Here is a 17,770-nt window from a genome sequence, read left to right as displayed (position 1 = left end):
ATAGCCCCAAAAAGATAGCGGTAAATTGGTAAGAGACATCATAGACATAGATCGCACCAAGTGACATAATATGCAAAAGAAAATTATTTTTTTGCATGGATCTTAATGTAAAATCAAAAAGAATATAGTACCGACTGAGATTTAACAAGACTGTGCTTTAATTCGGTTGCTGTAGCGAAATGGACGGTGCATGATCCATGTTTATTTGAAAAAAAAAGACGCATGATCAATGTTTCGCGCGCGTAACTGAGTTTCATTTTGCAGGTGGTGGTCTGGGTGGCGGCGCCGGCGATGATCCGCGCGGGGTCGACGACGGCGGTGATGACGGTGCTGCTGGTGGCGTTCCTGCTGGAGTACCTGCCCAAGATCTACCACTCCGTCTCCTTCCTCCGGCGGACGCAGGACAAGTCCGGCCACATCTTCGGCACCATCTGGTGGGGCATCGTGCTCAACCTCATGGCCTACTTTGTCGCCGCCCACGTCAGTCCTCTCCGTCACCATGTCCATCCGCATGCACGGATGATCATCAAGTTGCTAATGTGCATTGCGTTTACGTGCAGGCGGTGGGCGCGTGCTGGTACCTGCTCGGGGTGCAGAGGGCCACCAAGTGCCTCAAGGAGCAGTGCTCCATCTCCGGGCCGCCGGGGTGCGCGTCGGGGCCGCTGGCGTGCCCCAGCCCTCTCTACTACGGCGGCGCCGGCACCGCGGCGTCCGTCGCCGGCGACAGGCTCGCCTGGGCCACGGACGCCACGGCCAGGAGCATGTGCCTCGTCAGCGGCGACAAGTACCAGTTCGGCGCCTACAAGTGGACCGTGATGCTGGTGGCCAACACGAGCCGGCTGGAGAAGATGCTGCTGCCCATCTTCTGGGGCCTCATGACGCTGAGCACGTTCGGGAACCTGGAGAGCACGACGGAGTGGCTGGAGATCGTGTTCAACATCGTGACCATCACGGGGGGGCTCATCCTGGTCACCATGCTCATCGGCAACATCAAGGTGTTCCTGAACGCCACCACGTCCAAGAAGCAGGCCATGCACACGCGGCTGCGGAGCCTGGAGTGGTGGATGAAGCGCAAGGAGCTGCCGCAGAGCTACCGGCACCGAGTGCGGCAGTTCGAGCGGCAGCGGTGGGCGGCCACCCGCGGCGTGGACGAGTGCCAGATCGTGCGCGACCTCCCCGAAGCCCTCCGCCGCGACATCAAGTACCACCTCTGCCTCGACCTCGTCCGCCAGGTGCCCCTCTTCCAGCACATGGACGACCTCGTCCTCGAGAACATGTGCGACCGCGTCCGCTCCCTCATCTACCCCAAGGGCGAGACCGTAAGTAGTTCATCAGAGCTCCGACAAATCAATCAATGGCTATGATGTGATGGTGTTGGTGTTAATTTTTGGTGTTTGGATGCATGCATGCAGATCGTGCGGGAGGGAGACCCGGTGCAGCGGATGGTGTTCATCGTGCGGGGGCACCTGGAGTGCAGGCAGGAGCTGCGGAACGGGGCGACGAGCTGCTGCATGCTGGGGCCGGGCAACTTCACGGGGGACGAGCTGCTGTCGTGGTGCCTGCGGCGGCCGTTCGTGGGGCGGCTGCCGGCGTCGTCGGCGACGCTGGTGACGCTGGAGAGCACGGAGGTGTTCGGGCTGGAGGCGGCGGACGTCAAGTACGTGACGCAGCACTTCCGCTACACCTTCACCAACGAGCGGGTGCGGCGGAGCGCGCGCTACTACTCGCCGGGGTGGCGCACCTGGGCCGCCGTCGCCGTGCAGCTGGCGTGGCGCCGCTACAAGCACCGCAAGACGCTCGAGTCGCTCTCCTTCATCCGCCCGCGCCGCCCGCTGTCGCGCTGCTCCTCGCTCGGCGAGGAGAAGCTCCGGCTCTACACCGCCATCCTCGCCTCGCCCAAGCCCAACCAGGACGACGACTTCTCCTTCTAGCTCTGGCATTAGCATTCCCGCCGTCGTGAGTCAGAGCAGAGGTTGGTTCTAGCACAGGACGCGGATGCTCTGCCTGCTGGCTGCTGCTCGGAACTGGCTTTGTTTGTACAGAGAAGAGGAGAAGTGAGCTTCAGCTACGAGTCCCGAATGGAATGAACGAAAAGCGGTGGATATTGTGTGTGTTTGCAGAATATGGCGATACGAATTGTGAATCTTACCGTACATACGTCGAAAGTGTTCTTATAGACTAGTTTATGAAGCAAATATCCTATCACATGTTAATACCTATGCAGTAAACATTGCAGCATCGGAGTCGTTGTAGTATAGTGGTAAGTATTCCCGCCTGTCACGCGGGTGACCCGGGTTCGATCCCCGGCAACGGCGTATTTTTTTTTGAATTTTACTTGTACATGATGCTCGATTACTGGACTAGGGTTTGTACATCGAGGCCTACTTCCTATTTCGTCCATTTTTAGATTTTCCCCTTTGTTTCTTTTTTTTTGAAAGCAAAAATAGGCGATTTTTCATTCTTTCCAAATTCGTGCAGTTTTAAATCTCCCCCAATTGTTTCTTTCTTTTTTTGAAAGGAAAAATAGGCGTTTCTTTCCAATTGCTTTCCAACAAGCATTTCTTTCCTCTTTTTTTGAGAATGTGTTTCTATCCTATTTTGAAACGAATGCGAACTTTTTTTTTTGATTCTACTGCTTAGAGCCGGTTTCGGATTGGACAGAGTCGATAAAAGGCGGCGCAACATGGCCTAGTTCGAAGCCAACACGTTCTATTCTCATCTTGCTCCGGCGAGAACAAACTCCACCTCCACCTCCACCTACAAGCTCCGTCACGCTGCTGTCAATCGGCCGATCGAGAAACCCGGCCATGGTTGACGACGGCGTTGATCGATCGATGGACGAGATGGTTTCGTTGACAATGAAGCAGCCCGGCGACTCCACCGACACGACTGTCCGGCCTCAAAGCTGCGTTCTCGCGCTCCCGTCGCCCCCGGCTTTGGCGGGAGACAAGGAGGAAGAAGAGCCGGTTCTTGGGGGCGGAGATCAGGCCGATGACGGCGAGGAGGACGAGGAGTCTTACGACAGCGATGACAGCTATGACGAGGATGAGTGACGACGAGGTCGAGGTGCCGATCAAGATTGACTCGCGCGTAGCAGCCGCGGCGAGCGGCGTCTGGGCCGGCCCGCCGCTACTGCGGGGGCAGTACGTGCCCGACGGCCGGTCCCTTGAGCCAACACTACAGTTTGCCTTCTCGGGGAACACGGCCGGCTTCTTGGGCGTCGCCGTCGTGGTGCCGCCCCCGGCTGATCGCCCGGCCGCCAGCCAAGAACAAGGAGGAGGCAAGGACAAGGAGATCTTGGTGCTCTACCGCTACACCGAGTTTGAGGCGGCACCCGACCTCGACGGCGTGGAGGTGTCCAAGAAAACGATGCTGCACTATCTCCGTTTCGTCGTCCCGCCGGCCGGTGACGTGGCGGGCTCGCTCCAGTGGGCTTGGTCGTCTCTGGCGTCGCTGATATCCCCCGCCCGCCACAACAACAAGCTCCAGGAACTCTGGTCCGAGCTGGTCACGAACATGGCCGTGGGCATCCCGCCGGGGACCACGCGTCTCGAGGTGATAGCTGACGTCGGTATCCTCCGGCTCGAGGACTACAGGTATTGGTGCATGTATGCGGTGACGGACGCGCTGTTAGGTTTAATCTTGATTGTATCCGCATTTTAGTTTGCTTTCTTTCTGCATGTAGCTAGAGTATGTAGTAGTTTGTCTGTGCGGAGGTACGTGCGATGCGTACGAGTAGGATGTTTCAGTTCTGAGAGCATGCATGGAGAAAGTCCAAGCTGTGGCGTGAAGCTAGCTTGCCGTGTGAGACGGTGATGCATGAAGTTCTGAAGGGAACGACCTGGACAAGTTGGAGCTGATGGATAGGAGTCTGTTGAGGCCTTGAGAAGAGGTCCGTAGTAGTAGATGTGGTCAATTCTTGTTAGCTGCATGTGTGTGTTAGTGGCCTGGGTTAGTGCGTGCATGCGCTAGTTTGTTGGTGGTGTTAGTGGGCAAGTGTGCCCAGGCTGTGCGTGCGTGCGTGCGTGGTACTTAAGTGTGGTAGAGCATGTTTATTTCAATACAAGTGAATAGAGAGAAGAAAAAGAGCTTCGGTTGTGTGAAACAGCAGCTCACCAAACTTCTTGTGTTCCTGTGTTTCTTCCTTGAGTTGTGAGAGACAGCAGCTAGAGGAAGAAGAAGAGGGGTTGAGAGATTCAGCCCCATCATTTGGTATCAGAGCTAGGTGATGACGAAGGCGATGCCGCGTGACTCTTCAGCGAGTGGAGCGTTGGTGCCGAGCGACTCGGCGGCGACGGCGGCTGCCGCGACAGCGGCGACAACGGCGGCGGGGAAGCTCCCATTCCCGCTGCTCACGAGGACGAACTACGCGGCATGGGCGATGAGGATGAAGTACCTCTTGCGCGCCAACGGCGCGTGGGGTGCCGTTGATCGCGAGGCATCATCGGAGGTCGACAAGGGCAAGGAGGAGATGGCCATGACGATCATCTCCCAGTCCATCGACGACTCGACGCTGCTGCGAGTTGCGGAGAAGGAGACCGCAGCCGAGTTGTGGGCGGCGCTACGCTCCATGCATGTGGGCGTCGAGCGCGTCCGAGAGGCGAGGGTTCAATCCTTGCGCTCGGAATTTGATGGCCTCAAGATGGGTGATGCGGAGTTCGTGGATGATTTCGCGGCGAGGTTCACGACGCTCGTGGGGCGCATCCGTGAGCTTGGTGATGCGATGGAGGAGAAGTACGTCGTGAAGAAGCTGCTCCGAGCCGTCTCCAACAAATTCATCCACGTCGCGTCATCGATTGCATTGTTCGGCGACACCAACAAGATGGCCATGGAGGAGGCCATTGGTTCACTCAAGGCGCACGAGGAGCTCGTCAAGGGGCGGGAGACGGCACGTGAAGAAGAGCAGCTCCTCATGGTGAGAGGGCATGACTCATCGCGAGGACGCGGCCGTGGTGGCCGTGGCCGTGGCCGCGGACATGGCCGTGGTGGAGGGCGCAGAGACAAGAGCGAGGTACAGTGCTATAACTGTGATGACTTTGGGCATTTTGCTTGGGAGTGTCCGGAGAAGAAGAAGGACAACAAGGAGAAGGCACTACTCGGCGTCGAGGACGAGCCGGCTCTTCTCTGAATGCTACGTCACGAGTGAAGAATCAAGATTAAGGAGGAGAATGTTAGGTTTAATCTTGATTGTATCCGCATTTTAGTTTGCTTTCTTTCTGCATGTAGCTAGAGTATGTAGTAGTTTGTCTGTGCGGAGGTACGTGCGATGCGTACGAGTAGGATGTTTCAGTTCTAAGAGCATGCATGGAGAAAGTCCAAGCTGTGGCGTGAAGCTAGCTTGCCGTGTGAGACGGTGATGCATGAAGTTCTGAAGGGAACGACCTGCACAAGTTGGAGCTGATGGATAGGAGTTTGTTGAGGCCTTAAGAAGAGGTCCGTAGTAGTAGATGTGGTCAATTCTTGTTAGCTGCATGTGTGTGTTAGTGGCCTGGGTTAGTGCGTGCATGCGCTAGTTTGTTGGTGGTGTTAGTGGGCAAGTGTGCCCAGGCTGTGCGTGCGTGCGTGCGTGGTACTTAAGTGTGGTAGAGCATGTTTATTTGAACACAAGTGAATAGAGAGAAGAAAAAGAGCTTCGGTTGTGTGAACAGCAGCTCACCAAACTTCTTGTGTTCCTGTGTTTCTTCTTTGAGTTGTGAGAGACAGCAGCTAGAGGAAGAAGAAGAGGGGTTGAGAGATTCAGCCCCATCACGCGCTACGGGGCATATAAGCGGAGCCATGGCCCGGGTACGACGTTGACATGGAGCTGCGCCTGCCAGAGCCGGTGCACGTGCAGTGCGCGGACGAAGATGAAGCCGCCGCCATCGACTGCGAGCGGCCGACGAAGCGGAGGAAGATCGTCACGGAGGAGGGCGCCGCGCAGAAGTGCCCCGTCTGCTTGGAGCCGCTGGAGAGCGACGCCGCCGCGTGGCCCGGGTGCTCCTCGCCCCACGTCTTCCATGGCGCGTGCCTTGAGGGGACGCTCAAGGAGAGCGAGAAGTGCCCCATCTGCAGGCGCAGGCCGTCGGCTCAGGATGAAGAAGTCAGGGCTGAAGCCTAGAGCATTCTTCTGCGGTGATGATGCATGAGTGCATTGCAGTACACACAAGTAAAAAGAAGTAGTTCTCAACTCGGTCACATAATATAAGATGCGTTTTGACATTACGCTTGTTTTTGTAATGGAGCATCGTGTCCAAATGTTGTACCCGTCACCCGACTTTACAACGCACTACCTCAGTTTCAAAATAATCGAAGTTTTGAGTTTGTCCGAAGTCAAACTTGTTTATGGTTGACCAAATCTGTAAGCAACACCCAATTAGTCTCATGAGATTATCTGTGAATGTTTTTGGCCATCATGGCCAGCTATGTTGAAATAAACGAGCTTACTTACTTTTCACAACAAAGACAGAAGGCTCATCCAACCCACTTAAACTAAAAAGGACTTATTTTACAACACCCCACCTGAATTTTTGTAAAAGAAAAAAAAGGAAATTCTGCGGGAGACACTCCATCTGCGCTGCACGTGCATCGGTTCGGCACGCCCCCCCGCCACCGTCGCCCTCCCCATCATCATCCTTCCAGATTCGCACTCGCGCACGCGGCCCACCACGCCCGCCCATCCACCACCTCTGACTACAGTCCACACCCATACCCAATCCGCCCTCCCTCCCCCCGGAACACTCGCTTTCCTCCACCAGTTTTCCACGCCCGCCCGCCCGCCCGCCCGCAGCCAAAACCCCACCAACACGCCCAGTCCAACTCCAAATTCGCCGCCGGCCGCCCGCCCGCAGCGACCGCGAGCCTCCCGCCCCGCCGGCTCCCCCTCCGGTACGTACGAGCTCCCTCCTCGCCGCTCCTCTTCCACCCCCGCAGATCCGCGCGGATCTCCTCCGCTTCCACCAAGCACCACGAGCTTCCCGCCCCACTTGCCGTGCGCTTGCGCTGATGGATAGTTGAGGTTCGGCAGCAGCATTTCGCACCGAATTGGCGTCCATGGCGGTTGGTGCCGGACTGCCGGGACGTTCGAAGCGGGCGGGGGGAAGGATTGGATCCCGGCGGCCGGCCATCATTGCTGGGTTGCTGGCCTTTACGTGCAGATGCAGTTTTTTGGTGGGTGTGGGTGCGGGTGCGGCTTTGTTGCCACTATAGGGAATTCGGGATCTGACCATGGGGACCCAGCGCACATTTATCGCTCGTGGAGTTCGGTTTGCTGCCCCTGCCCCGAGCATTTATCAGCGCCAGGCCGTCCTTGTGCCAGGGCAAGGGCGACAGGTGGGGAAATCTCCAGCGGCGTTCAGGCTGTCTCTGATGCTGCTCCATGCCCGGTCGATTTTCGTCGGATTTTCTCTGTCGGTGCTTGCTAGGACTGCTCCAGTTTATGCTTACAGTGTGCGCTGGCCTGTGATACTTCTGCTTTGCAGTCTGGTTAGGGATTCGGTCGTTGCCATGAATGCCCTGCTCAAGATTTGACCCTGACATGCTGAATTCCACCTGTATCAACCTGTCAGTTAAGTCTGTGTGTAAGCTTTGTGGTCGGGTCTTTCAGGTTCAGGATTTGTGTACTACTAACATAGTTTATCATTTGCCGTCACAAACAGCTGCATGCAAACATGCATTCTGGTTTCCCTGCAACTTCTAGACTTGTAGAGGCAGGCAGATGTTTGCCGTGATAGCTCTGTTGTGCAGTTTGGTTAGGGGTTCCATCGTTGCCATGAATGCCCTGTTCAAGGTTTCATGGCTCACATGCTGAAAACCATCCGTGTCAACCTATCAGTTAGGTCTGCCTGTAAGATTTATGGTTGGATCTTTCAGGATGTATTTGCCCACATAGTTTAAGGACTTCTTATCATTTGCCATCACCTACAGGGGCATACAAACATGCATTCTGGTTTCCCTGTGGCTTCTAGACTCGTAGATACTGACATTTGTTTAGGGTTGTCAGGTGTGGTATCACTGTTAACTCCAAATTGGATATGCTAATTTATCTACGAATTACTGCTAGTTGGGACCATCTTTTTGTGTTAACTTTCTCTTGGATTAATGCTTTATAGACTGACATATTACCCAACGTTACTGCATAAGGCATGTGTCAGGCCTTTAGTAGTCCCTTATTTTGGCTATTTTTCCTTAGTTTTTATTATACATTTCCATAGAGCAGCAAAATTATAGGTGCACTTTTTGCATAAATTATGCGAACCGCTAATTTGTATTATCAATTCAGCATGCTTATGTCTTGATCTCAATTAACACTGTGCAGATCTCATTTCTCCCATCGCAGGTGAAATTCTAGATGGCTCCTTTGGTGCTGGGAATGTGAATTTCAGAAAAGAATAACTGTTGACATTTTGGTACTGCATGATGAACGGTTCAGCTGGTTCCCCGGGGAATCATGTGAATGGAAAGCAAGTGCAAAGTGTTGACCCTCCCGGTCTTTCAAGTTTTAACAATGGACCAAGACACCGTCCGTTGAATGCATGGAGGCGCTGCCGTGGTGTATTGTGCTTGGTGATTATGCCGGTGACAGCATGCATGATGATGGTTTACCTAGCCCCTGTGACAACCTTCGTCGTACGGTTGTTCAGTGTGCATTACAGCAGAAAGTGGACGTGCTTTCTGTTTGGGATGTGGTTAGCCATGTTTCCCTTTCTGTTTGAGAAGATCAACAGGACAAGGTTTGTTTTCTCTGGTGAAAAGGTGCCCCCAAAAGAGTGTGTCTTGCTGTTTGCTAACCACAGAACTGAGGTAGATTGGATGTACCTGTGGGATCTTGCATTGAGGAAAGGCCGTTTGCAGTCTATCAAGTACATCCTCAAGAAAAGTTTGATGAAGTTGCCTATTTTCAACTGGGCATTTCACATTATTGAGTTTATTCCAGTAGAGCGGAATTGGGAGGTTGACGAACCACTAATCCGAAGAAGGCTTTCTCAACTGAAGTACCCCAAGGATCCCCTTTGGCTTGCAGTTTTTCCAGAAGGCACTGATTATACGTAAGAACTGTTCCCATACATTTTATTACTAAATGTTTCTATTTATCAGCTGCTTTATTTGGGCACACATTCCGGTCTGCTGAATATATTGTTGAATGTTCACCTTTCAGCATTCCATCGATCTAATTTTTTGGTTGGACAAATAATCCAGGATCCAGATTTCGCATTCTCTAAAATGAATTTAGATATTGGACGCACTTATTAATTGCTCGTTTACTCGCACAATAGCATTCTGCATCTAGATTTTCTATTTTCCTGTACTTGGTTCCTTTTTTCTCAATGTGGATGCTGATTTGTGCTAACGTCTCAGTGAGAAGAAATGCATCAAAAGTCAAGAGTATGCGGCAGAGCATGGTTTGCCTATTCTGAAAAATGTCCTCCTTCCCAAGATAAAGGGTTTCAATTGCTGCCTGCAAGAGCTGAGGAGTAACTTGGATGCTGGTAACCATCTGTCTCTGCCCTTCATAACTCTCCTTTGGAGTTTATCACCTCAATTCTTTGTTGTAGCATTTGTAAGGAATTTTCTGAATGTTAGGATCCTGGCAGCCATTTTCTGAGTGTTAGGGTTTTGCATTTATCAGACATTAGCACTTTACGCTGGACTGCTTTGGTCTGTTCAAATTATTATTAGTTAGACCATCCTGTCTTATTAGTTCTGAAACAACATCCCAAGTACGTCTAAGCCTGTGAATAGTTTCAAATCCAAATTAAAACCAGCCCAAACCACTCGACTTTCCTTCCAACAACCAATCCAATCCAATCCAAATATTGAAGTACAGAATCTAGACTGAACCAAGCCAAGTGTCTTTCCCATCCAAACCAATCCAAACCGTTCCACGCTTTTGGATTAAATCCGTAGTTTGAAACTGTTGACAAGCTGCTGCGTTGTTAGTATGAAGCTAATGGACAGAGGCATGGGTCAAAGAGAAGGACAGGGCTTAATGTCGCCGCCTCCGCCAAGTGGTTCAAAGAGAAGGAGAGGGTGGGGGGCGGGGGTGCGCTGCCGCTAGACCATGAGGCCGAGGGAGGGAAACGCGGCGGCCGGAACTCCAGTAGCAACGACAACCCGGCGATCCGCCGTTGAAGCGCTGGTCTCGTATGTCTTTTCTTTTAGAGACGCTGGTCTGTATGCAGTTCGTAGACTCTGATAGCCGATTTAGAGTACAAGATCGAAACGATTTTGAGACTGCTTGGTCTGTGTCCAAACCAATCCAATCCAGTCCAATAATTGTTGAAATCCAAACCAGACCAGATTACATTACGGCTCCAGACCATTTAAACCAATCCAAAACAACCCACTAGGAAAACCAAACTAAAGCTTAAGTTTGAGCCCAAACTATTCCCAGGCTTAAGTACATCTAATGCTCTAGGTATCCCAAAAGGTTGACTGTTGTTGATATTGCTAAAATCTCAGTGCAATTGTCTTGTACTGGCAGAGCTCAAACATAAGCCTGATGAATTCTGGGCAGTGTGACTTGCTTGAAATACCTACATAATGTAGTTGCCTATGAACAGCTTTCCAACATTTACTTTCAGTATTCCTTCTTACAGTCCCACTGACTTACAGCTTTCTGATCAATGCAGTTTACGACATCACGATCGCATACAAGCATCGGCTCCCGACGTTCATGGACAACGTGTACGGCATCGACCCCTCTGAGGTCCACGTCCACACCAAGATCATCCAGGTCTGTGACATACCAACAGCAGAGGACGAAGTATCCAGCTGGCTCACGGAGAGGTTCAGACTGAAGGACGAGCTCCTGTCTGATTTTTTGGCACAAGGCCACTTCCCCAATGAAGGAACCGAAGAAGACCTGTCCACGCTCAAGTGCGTCGCGAATTTCGTTGCGGTGATCGGCATGACGGCCTTCTTCATCTACCTGACCCTGTTCTCGTCCGTGTGGTTCAGGGTCTTCGCGGCGTGCAGCGCCTCTTTCCTCACGTTTGCCACGGTGTACTCTATACACGCTCCTCAGATCGTGTGTTTGCCGGAGGCCGGCGCCCACGCCAAGAAAGCTTGAGCTTGGTGTTGTAAGCTGGAGCTGGAAGCTGTGTATGTGTGTCCGCATGCGGTAGAAACATGTTTACTGCGTATACGCAGCCTGTGGTGTCATTCTTTTGTATGTGTGTATGGTGAGTGGCATCTACAGTTGGGGGTAGAACTTCTAACTCCACTCTTGACTCTTTTTTGGAGCAAAATACAAAGACTGCACTACAAAAGTGGGCGGAGCCAAAATTGGTCGCCACGTATCTTCGTCTATACTTGAAAGCAGCCATATCTTTGCTAAAGAATGCGCCACTCTATTACAGTTTATATTGTCGAAACTGAAACCACAATGAACAAAGCTATGCTTGAGGAATTCTTTCAGTTTCGCCGTTGCTAAGCAGACAGCCGAACGGTTAACATCAATCAGTGCTTTCTACCTACCCTTGTTTTAGAAGGAGCGAATCAGTTTTGAAAACAAATGGAGTTGATCCCCTTTTCAAACTGCTAGCTGACCGCTCCAAACAGCAGCTACGATTTCAGCCTATAGAGAGAGCAATCTGGTGGTGGAAGCACAACAAGCAGAGCAAACACATTGGTTGAATGTCTTGTGGGAAGAAGATAACTTATTGTTCTGAAGATAATGAATCTTATTCATAACAGCAAGGTCGTTGTAGTATAGTGGTAAGTATTCCCGCCTGTCACGCGGGTGACCCGGGTTCGATCCCCGGCAACGGCGCTTTTATTTTTGAATTTTACTTGTACATGATGCTCGATTACTGGACTATATACATCGAGGCCTACTTCCTTTTTATACTTGTACATGATGCTCGATTACTGGACTATATACATCGAGGCCTACTTCCTTTTTATACTTGTGTGTACGTAAAGCAATCAATGTCATCCTAGTTTGCAACATTTTTGGAAGGGTTGACAAAAAACAATCCTAGAACATTAGTCAAAGTTTAATACAAAAAATCCAGAATTTTTTGATTTTGCTGTTCATCCGACTTCATTTGACGGGAAGCAAAAATTTTAGGTTCAAAAGAATGTGGCTACGGCACTATCAGTTTGACACGATGGTCACGGAGGCGTGGAGCAAGGCAAGTGCGAGAGTAGATGTGCTAGTGGCGATATGTGAGAAACTGGCGAGCGTCACGCGCGGCATGCGGCACTGGAGTCGCACGGTATTTCGCTTATTCGTCATCAAATAAAGTCGCTGAAGCATGATCTCGAGGAAGCTAATTAAAAGCGAGCGGATGTGTCCGGGTGCTCACTGGAGGTCCAGGATTTGGAGGGTCGGTTGCATGAAATCTATGAGAGATAAGAGGTGATGTATCGTCATTGGCTAAAGTGAGGAGACCAAAATACGTGGTATTTCCGGAACATGGCTTTTCATTTTAAGTGTAAGAATATGGTACGTGCACTACTTAAACCGGACGAGTCTCGGTTCATTGTGGGCAACGAAATGAGAGATATCGTTGCCGATTTCTACAAACACGTGTTCACGTCGAAAGGATCGGCTGAAGCTGAGTGCATGCATACTGTGTAACTGATGGGATGGAGAGAAAAGTCATGGCGGCCGTGATTGATGAAGCGATTGAGGAAGCATTCGTTTCATATGGGCTGACAAAGGCGCTCGGACGGACATGCCATTGGTGCTCTTCTATCAATGACACCGGTCCTTGGTAAAGGAGGATGTGTGCCGTGTCGTGCGTGATTTTCTGCTGGGGGGTAGCAGCGCCGAATTATTTTAATGATATGGTTATTGTTTTGATCCCGTAGGGGTTTCATAATTGATGCCGCCATGACTAGGCAACCTACTGATGAGATGGACATCAGTTAAGCGAGCTTCATCACAAAAGTTTAAAGGCACAAAAGTACCAGCAAGAAAGGTTGATCCTACTTCAACAATGTGTCTATGTTTGCCATGAAAAACCCTTTTGTTGTTGGGCATGAGGACACGACACATGACAAGAAAATTCTATCTTTTGGAAAAAATATATTTATTTTTTCATACTCTCTACCCCAATCATATTGTAAGGAAATAATTATTGTAAAGTTTTCTTACAACAAGTTCTCGGAAGCTATGGAAGACTTGGAACACATCAGATTATTGTAATAAAATTTGGAACCAACATGATAACGTGAGAAACTTGGAACACATCAGATCGTTGTAATGAGAACATGGAAGCTATGGAAAACTTGGAATACATCAGATGGAAGCAATAATTATGAACTTAAATCCCACAACAACATGATAACATGAAGTTTGCATTAGATCACATTAACAAAAACAAGTTTATAAAGTCTTATACAAAATTGAACAACAAATGTCTCAAAGCAAATTGTTAACCACTTCAAAACAAAACTAACTTATTTTCTAGCACCATAATTAGACATATAAAACAACTTAACCTTCAAAGCATATATGTGGCATGTTCTTATATTTATTTGACATTTTTTATGGTTCTAAGACACGAGATGATGCACTAGCGTTGCTAGCAGTCACATTGATAGTAACTGATGAATTTGCTTTGGAAATTGTGCTCTTGTACTGATATCCATGGTCGATGTTCCAAGTCCTGGGTGTTGGGACTGTGTTAACTTTTCCTTAGCACTTGACTTCAACATATTATCTATACTCCTATATAGTATAGGAGTAGCAAGTCATATGAACCGTTGGATCTTCCTAATCGGACGGCTCAAATTAAATGGCTTGTGTTACCGGTATACGTGGCTGCATATGAACGGCTGGATATGTCAATCTAATGGCCTACATTGCAGGGATTCGCTGGGCCATTTCTGCTGCCAGTCTGCCACTCTCAGATGTAGTAGTACTTTCTAGGATGTGCATGTGACTCTCCTTGCGTTCTTTGTAGCCAAGCCACTATCCAGAAATTTCCATTTCCAGCAGACTCCGGTGATGCATGCAGGTGTAGAGTAGAGTGGCACGAGAAGTACTAGCAGTAGCAACTAGCAAGTACGCATCATGACGAGAGAGAGAGAGAGAGAGAGAGAGAAAGCATGTGATGGTGTAGCCTGGGTAAAGGCGCACAAGCTAAAACAGATTAAAAAAGTGGCAAACGGTGAAAATGTAATATATGTACATTTAAATAGCTTTTACTTTCTCTTATAAATTTATTTTAAAAATATTTGTTACCCTTGTTTTCTTAGTTTTTATCAATAATTCTGTGAAAAAACTCTGATCTGCAAAACAGACAGAATTAATGTTTAAATTATTATTTTATTTCTAACGATAAATAACTTGCAAACAATACTCTCTCCATTGCTCAATCTAATATTTCCTCTGCCATAGTAAGTATCGCAGTTTTGAACTGAAGTTAAACTTAAACTTTATTAAGACAAATTTGAGGACGAACCTGGTATCCTTTTTCTTATGGTATTCTATATTGTGTAAATTCGGTATTACACATATATATTTAGTAAATCGTGCCAAGTTTTATAATTAATAATTAATTAGTTCAAATCATGATACTACTTAACTTCTTTTGTGAAATACTCCCTTTGTCCCAGAATATAAGAACGTTTTTGACACTATACTACTGTTAAAAACGTTCTTATATTTTGGGACGAAGGGAGTATGATACTACTTAAAATTACCCACATGTATGTGTGTTAATAACTATCTCTACACGTGCATGGCACGTGCCATTTACTAGTTTGATCTAGTATAAGACTACAAGGTGGTAGGTGATAGTTTAAAGTTTGCAATGATGTAAGTAAAGAGAAGGAAGTTAGAGCATCTACAGTCGGGCGCCTCAAACGATCTCTCATACGCCCGCAGACGCGCCCGGTCAGTGACCGGACAGGAGAGAGAAGGAAAACGTCATCCAACCGGACCCACCATATCATCCCTATACGTCTGGTCTGTCCGCGAACCCTCATATCCATCTCAAATATGGGGAGGATATGAGGGCTTGTGGACGTGCCCGGGCGCGCCAGTTCAGTCCGCCACGTTGGATATAGCCCCACCCGGACCACCTTTTCTCTTTCTTTAATCATTCTTTTATTTCTCTCTCTTCATCTCCACCAATCACATGCATGTGACTGGACATATGAGGAAGAAAATAAGAAGTGTGGCCGTGCAGACGGACAAAAAGGGGCTCAAAACAGACACGCCCAGTCACTAACCGGGCACGTCCGCGGGCGTTTGAGGGGACAAATTGGTGGTACGTGGCTGAAGATGCTCTTAATATAGTTGAAATTGTCGGTTAAAAAAAAGTTGAAACTGAAGATATATACTTAGAAATTGTGCACTTCTTCTGCGATGTTGGTTGGATATAACCTCTTCTTTGGTGATTCTAGGCATCTGCCTGAGTTATGGTGTGATCCTTGCACAAGTCCTACATAATGAGATCTCAATTGCCAAGTAATTATTGAGTGCAAAGAGGTGAAGAGTGCAAATGTACTTACAAGAACTTTCCCTACCTTTGAGGAGAAACTAATCGTGATTCGCCATGACTTGGACCATTACCTGAATGAAAACAAAAGGCTTAATTTGTTAACAAACAAGTTTTTATTGTGCCCATTTCCTTTGCATTCCTATACCTGATCATTGTACCAACTCAAGACATCCTTCTTCCTTTTGCTTTCTCATGGCTTTCCATCTTTCTCTCTTTTTCTTGGTCTACATAGAGCCTTCACATAGTTCCGTGCTACAAGTTTTAACCTAGTTCCCTGTTCTGCAAGTATTCCTCCACTTGGCATATATGTCCTTGTAAAATTCCTATGTTCATCCAAAGGTGACCAATTGCTTACTGCATTAAGAATGCCCTTTTGATGGTCTAAGATGAACACCCAATCAACCACATGGCCAACCTCAACATCTTTGAAAAAAATGACACAATTACTATTGGTTATTTGCATCTCTCCCTCATGGCACCCAACAACTCTCCATCTGTTACACCTTTTAAAAACCCAACTATCTAGCCCAATGAATTTTCTACAACTTGTCATGAAACATCTCTTCAATGCGTCAAAGCACAGGTAAAACCTCCGGAAAGTAGGCTTTTCTTCATAAGGTCCCAACTTAGCTAACACTATATTACTAGGATTAATTTCGAGCAACACCTCTTGATAATAATAAAATGCTAGAGTATTTCACCTTTGTTTCATAATACCATTTCCCATCACCATCTTATTAGCTTTGTTGATCTGATAAGTGTCGACAAATGCAAACGTTTCTTCCTGCATATGTGATTTGAAGTTCTCGATTTTCCATGTGGGGTTGGAGATTACCAACTTCTCATACTTTGTAACAATCCTCTTTTAAGTGACCAATTTGTTATCTTTTTTGGGCACGCATGCTTATCTTATAGTGAATCCAATCACAAACTACCCTGATTCTCACTTTTGCGCTCTTAATGAATCTAAGTAGTCTCTTCTATGAAATACCATATGAAATCATGGTTGGGACGAATTGTTGTTTGCAAGAGAACTTCATTCCTGTTGAGAACCAATGCACTTTTGTATTGCCTTTGAACCTGGGACATGTTGACTTCTTCAACATCATGTGCCTATCAATGTCTAGCTCATCAGTGGAGTCCTCAAAGTCATTATCTTCGTTATCCTCACTGTCACCCCAAAGGAAATGTGCTATCTATAAATATCGCATCAAACAGGAGCTTTCCTGCATTCATCTTCTTGTTGTACTCCTTCAATTTTTGATATTCACCATATCTTTATCTTTCACTGATTTGTCTTTATTACGCGGAAGAAAGTCCTCATCGAAATTGTCATATTCTTCATCAGATATGCGCACATCCTTGCCCTTGTCTTCATGCTTCTTCCTACATGAGCTCTTTGGAACTCCGAATAATGTGCTTAGTGCCATATTTGTATCATCTTTAAACATGTTCGCTAGGTTCAACAGTAAATGTACCTAACTCCTCTTCAAAGTAACTACCAACATGAGTAGTGTCATTTATAACAACAATATTTGGTTAGAACATCAACAGTCTCAACATAATCGACAACAACACATGCCTCAACAATACTGGCGGACATCAACCGACAAATGCTCATTCAACAACAATCTAACATCATCGCTGAAGACATTCCGATGATACAACACAGTACAATTTTACATCTTCTTGCCCAAGCTAATCATCCTTTACACGACCTTTAATCTCAGGAAGGGAAGCCAAGTCTCGGTCTACTTCTGAAACCGCCGCAGATCCACCAACATTAAGGAAGCGACCACCTTCCGACACAAACTTCTCTTTGAAATGAAAACAAATTTCAAGGCACTATTTTGGGTCCAATCTTGTCTATATCCTAGTACCACAAAACATACTTAGGGCACGGAACCGTACCAGGATCATGACTAAATGCGATGATGATGATAGAGACAAAGTCAAACCTTTAAATCATCGACATGTGTGTAGTACGGATGGTTTGTTGACCTTGGTTGCTCTCGGCCGGCACCACCGCCAGCTCCAAGAAAGCAATGCCGTGCATACCGGGCCTAGCTGCGCCGTCACCACGAAGTTGAAGCCACTCGGCTACCGCTTGTAGAGCTAGTGTTGTTAGGGTTTGGGATGGAATGCTGAAATTTCAGCCGGCACCGTTTTGGTCGGGTGCGGGCGCGCGCGTATACCATTTTGGCTGGGCGCATAGCATTATGTGAAATGTGTATGTGTTGATGAAACCGGTTTAACTATGCCGCGATAAGATCTAAACCCTGTTTTAGGAGTTATTAAAGGACGAAGATTTTTCATTGAAAAAAATGAGAGAC

At 48.1% G+C, this 17,770-nt stretch overlaps 2 protein-coding genes and 2 non-coding genes across 6 annotated transcripts; all 4 read left to right on the top strand.

The window, feature by feature from the left end:
- Positions 1 to 238: 238 nt before the first annotated feature.
- On the top strand, positions 239 to 2,400 carry LOC125523400 (cyclic nucleotide-gated ion channel 4-like). Its single transcript, XM_048688437.1, has 3 exons — positions 239 to 480; positions 561 to 1,319; positions 1,413 to 2,400. The coding sequence occupies exons 1-3, from the start codon at positions 292 to 294 to the stop codon at positions 1,929 to 1,931; spliced, it is 1,467 nt and encodes a 488-aa protein (XP_048544394.1). The 5' UTR covers positions 239 to 291; the 3' UTR covers positions 1,932 to 2,400.
- On the top strand, positions 2,244 to 2,315 carry TRNAD-GUC. The gene has a single exon. It is a non-coding gene; the product is annotated as a tRNA-Asp (tRNA).
- A 4,313-nt stretch (positions 2,401 to 6,713) lies between the features above and the next one.
- LOC125523411 (probable 1-acyl-sn-glycerol-3-phosphate acyltransferase 5) lies at positions 6,714 to 11,286 on the top strand. 3 transcript variants are annotated; one of them, XM_048688464.1, is made up of 5 exons: positions 6,714 to 6,864; positions 8,315 to 9,023; positions 9,334 to 9,464; positions 10,608 to 10,854; positions 10,936 to 11,286. In XM_048688464.1, exons 2-5 carry the CDS (start codon positions 8,392 to 8,394, stop codon positions 11,045 to 11,047), a joined length of 1,122 nt encoding a protein of 373 aa, XP_048544421.1. In that variant the 5' UTR covers positions 6,714 to 6,864; positions 8,315 to 8,391; the 3' UTR covers positions 11,048 to 11,286. The 3 variants fall into 3 exon arrangements, with proteins under 3 accessions (XP_048544421.1, XP_048544404.1, XP_048544412.1); XM_048688447.1 differs by having other exon boundaries at positions 10,608 to 11,286; XM_048688455.1 differs by having other exon boundaries at positions 6,726 to 6,864; positions 8,294 to 9,023; positions 10,608 to 11,286.
- A 391-nt stretch (positions 11,287 to 11,677) lies between these two features.
- On the top strand, positions 11,678 to 11,749 carry TRNAD-GUC. The gene has a single exon. It is a non-coding gene; the product is annotated as a tRNA-Asp (tRNA).
- Positions 11,750 to 17,770: the final 6,021 nt, after the last annotated feature.

The sequence above is a fragment of the Triticum urartu genome, chromosome 1 (assembly GCF_003073215.2).
Source record: "Triticum urartu cultivar G1812 chromosome 1, Tu2.1, whole genome shotgun sequence".
Classification (NCBI taxonomy): Eukaryota; Viridiplantae; Streptophyta; class Magnoliopsida; order Poales; family Poaceae; genus Triticum; species Triticum urartu.
The sequence above is the reverse complement of the archived record's forward strand: the minus strand, read 5'-3'. Positions and strand labels throughout refer to the sequence as shown.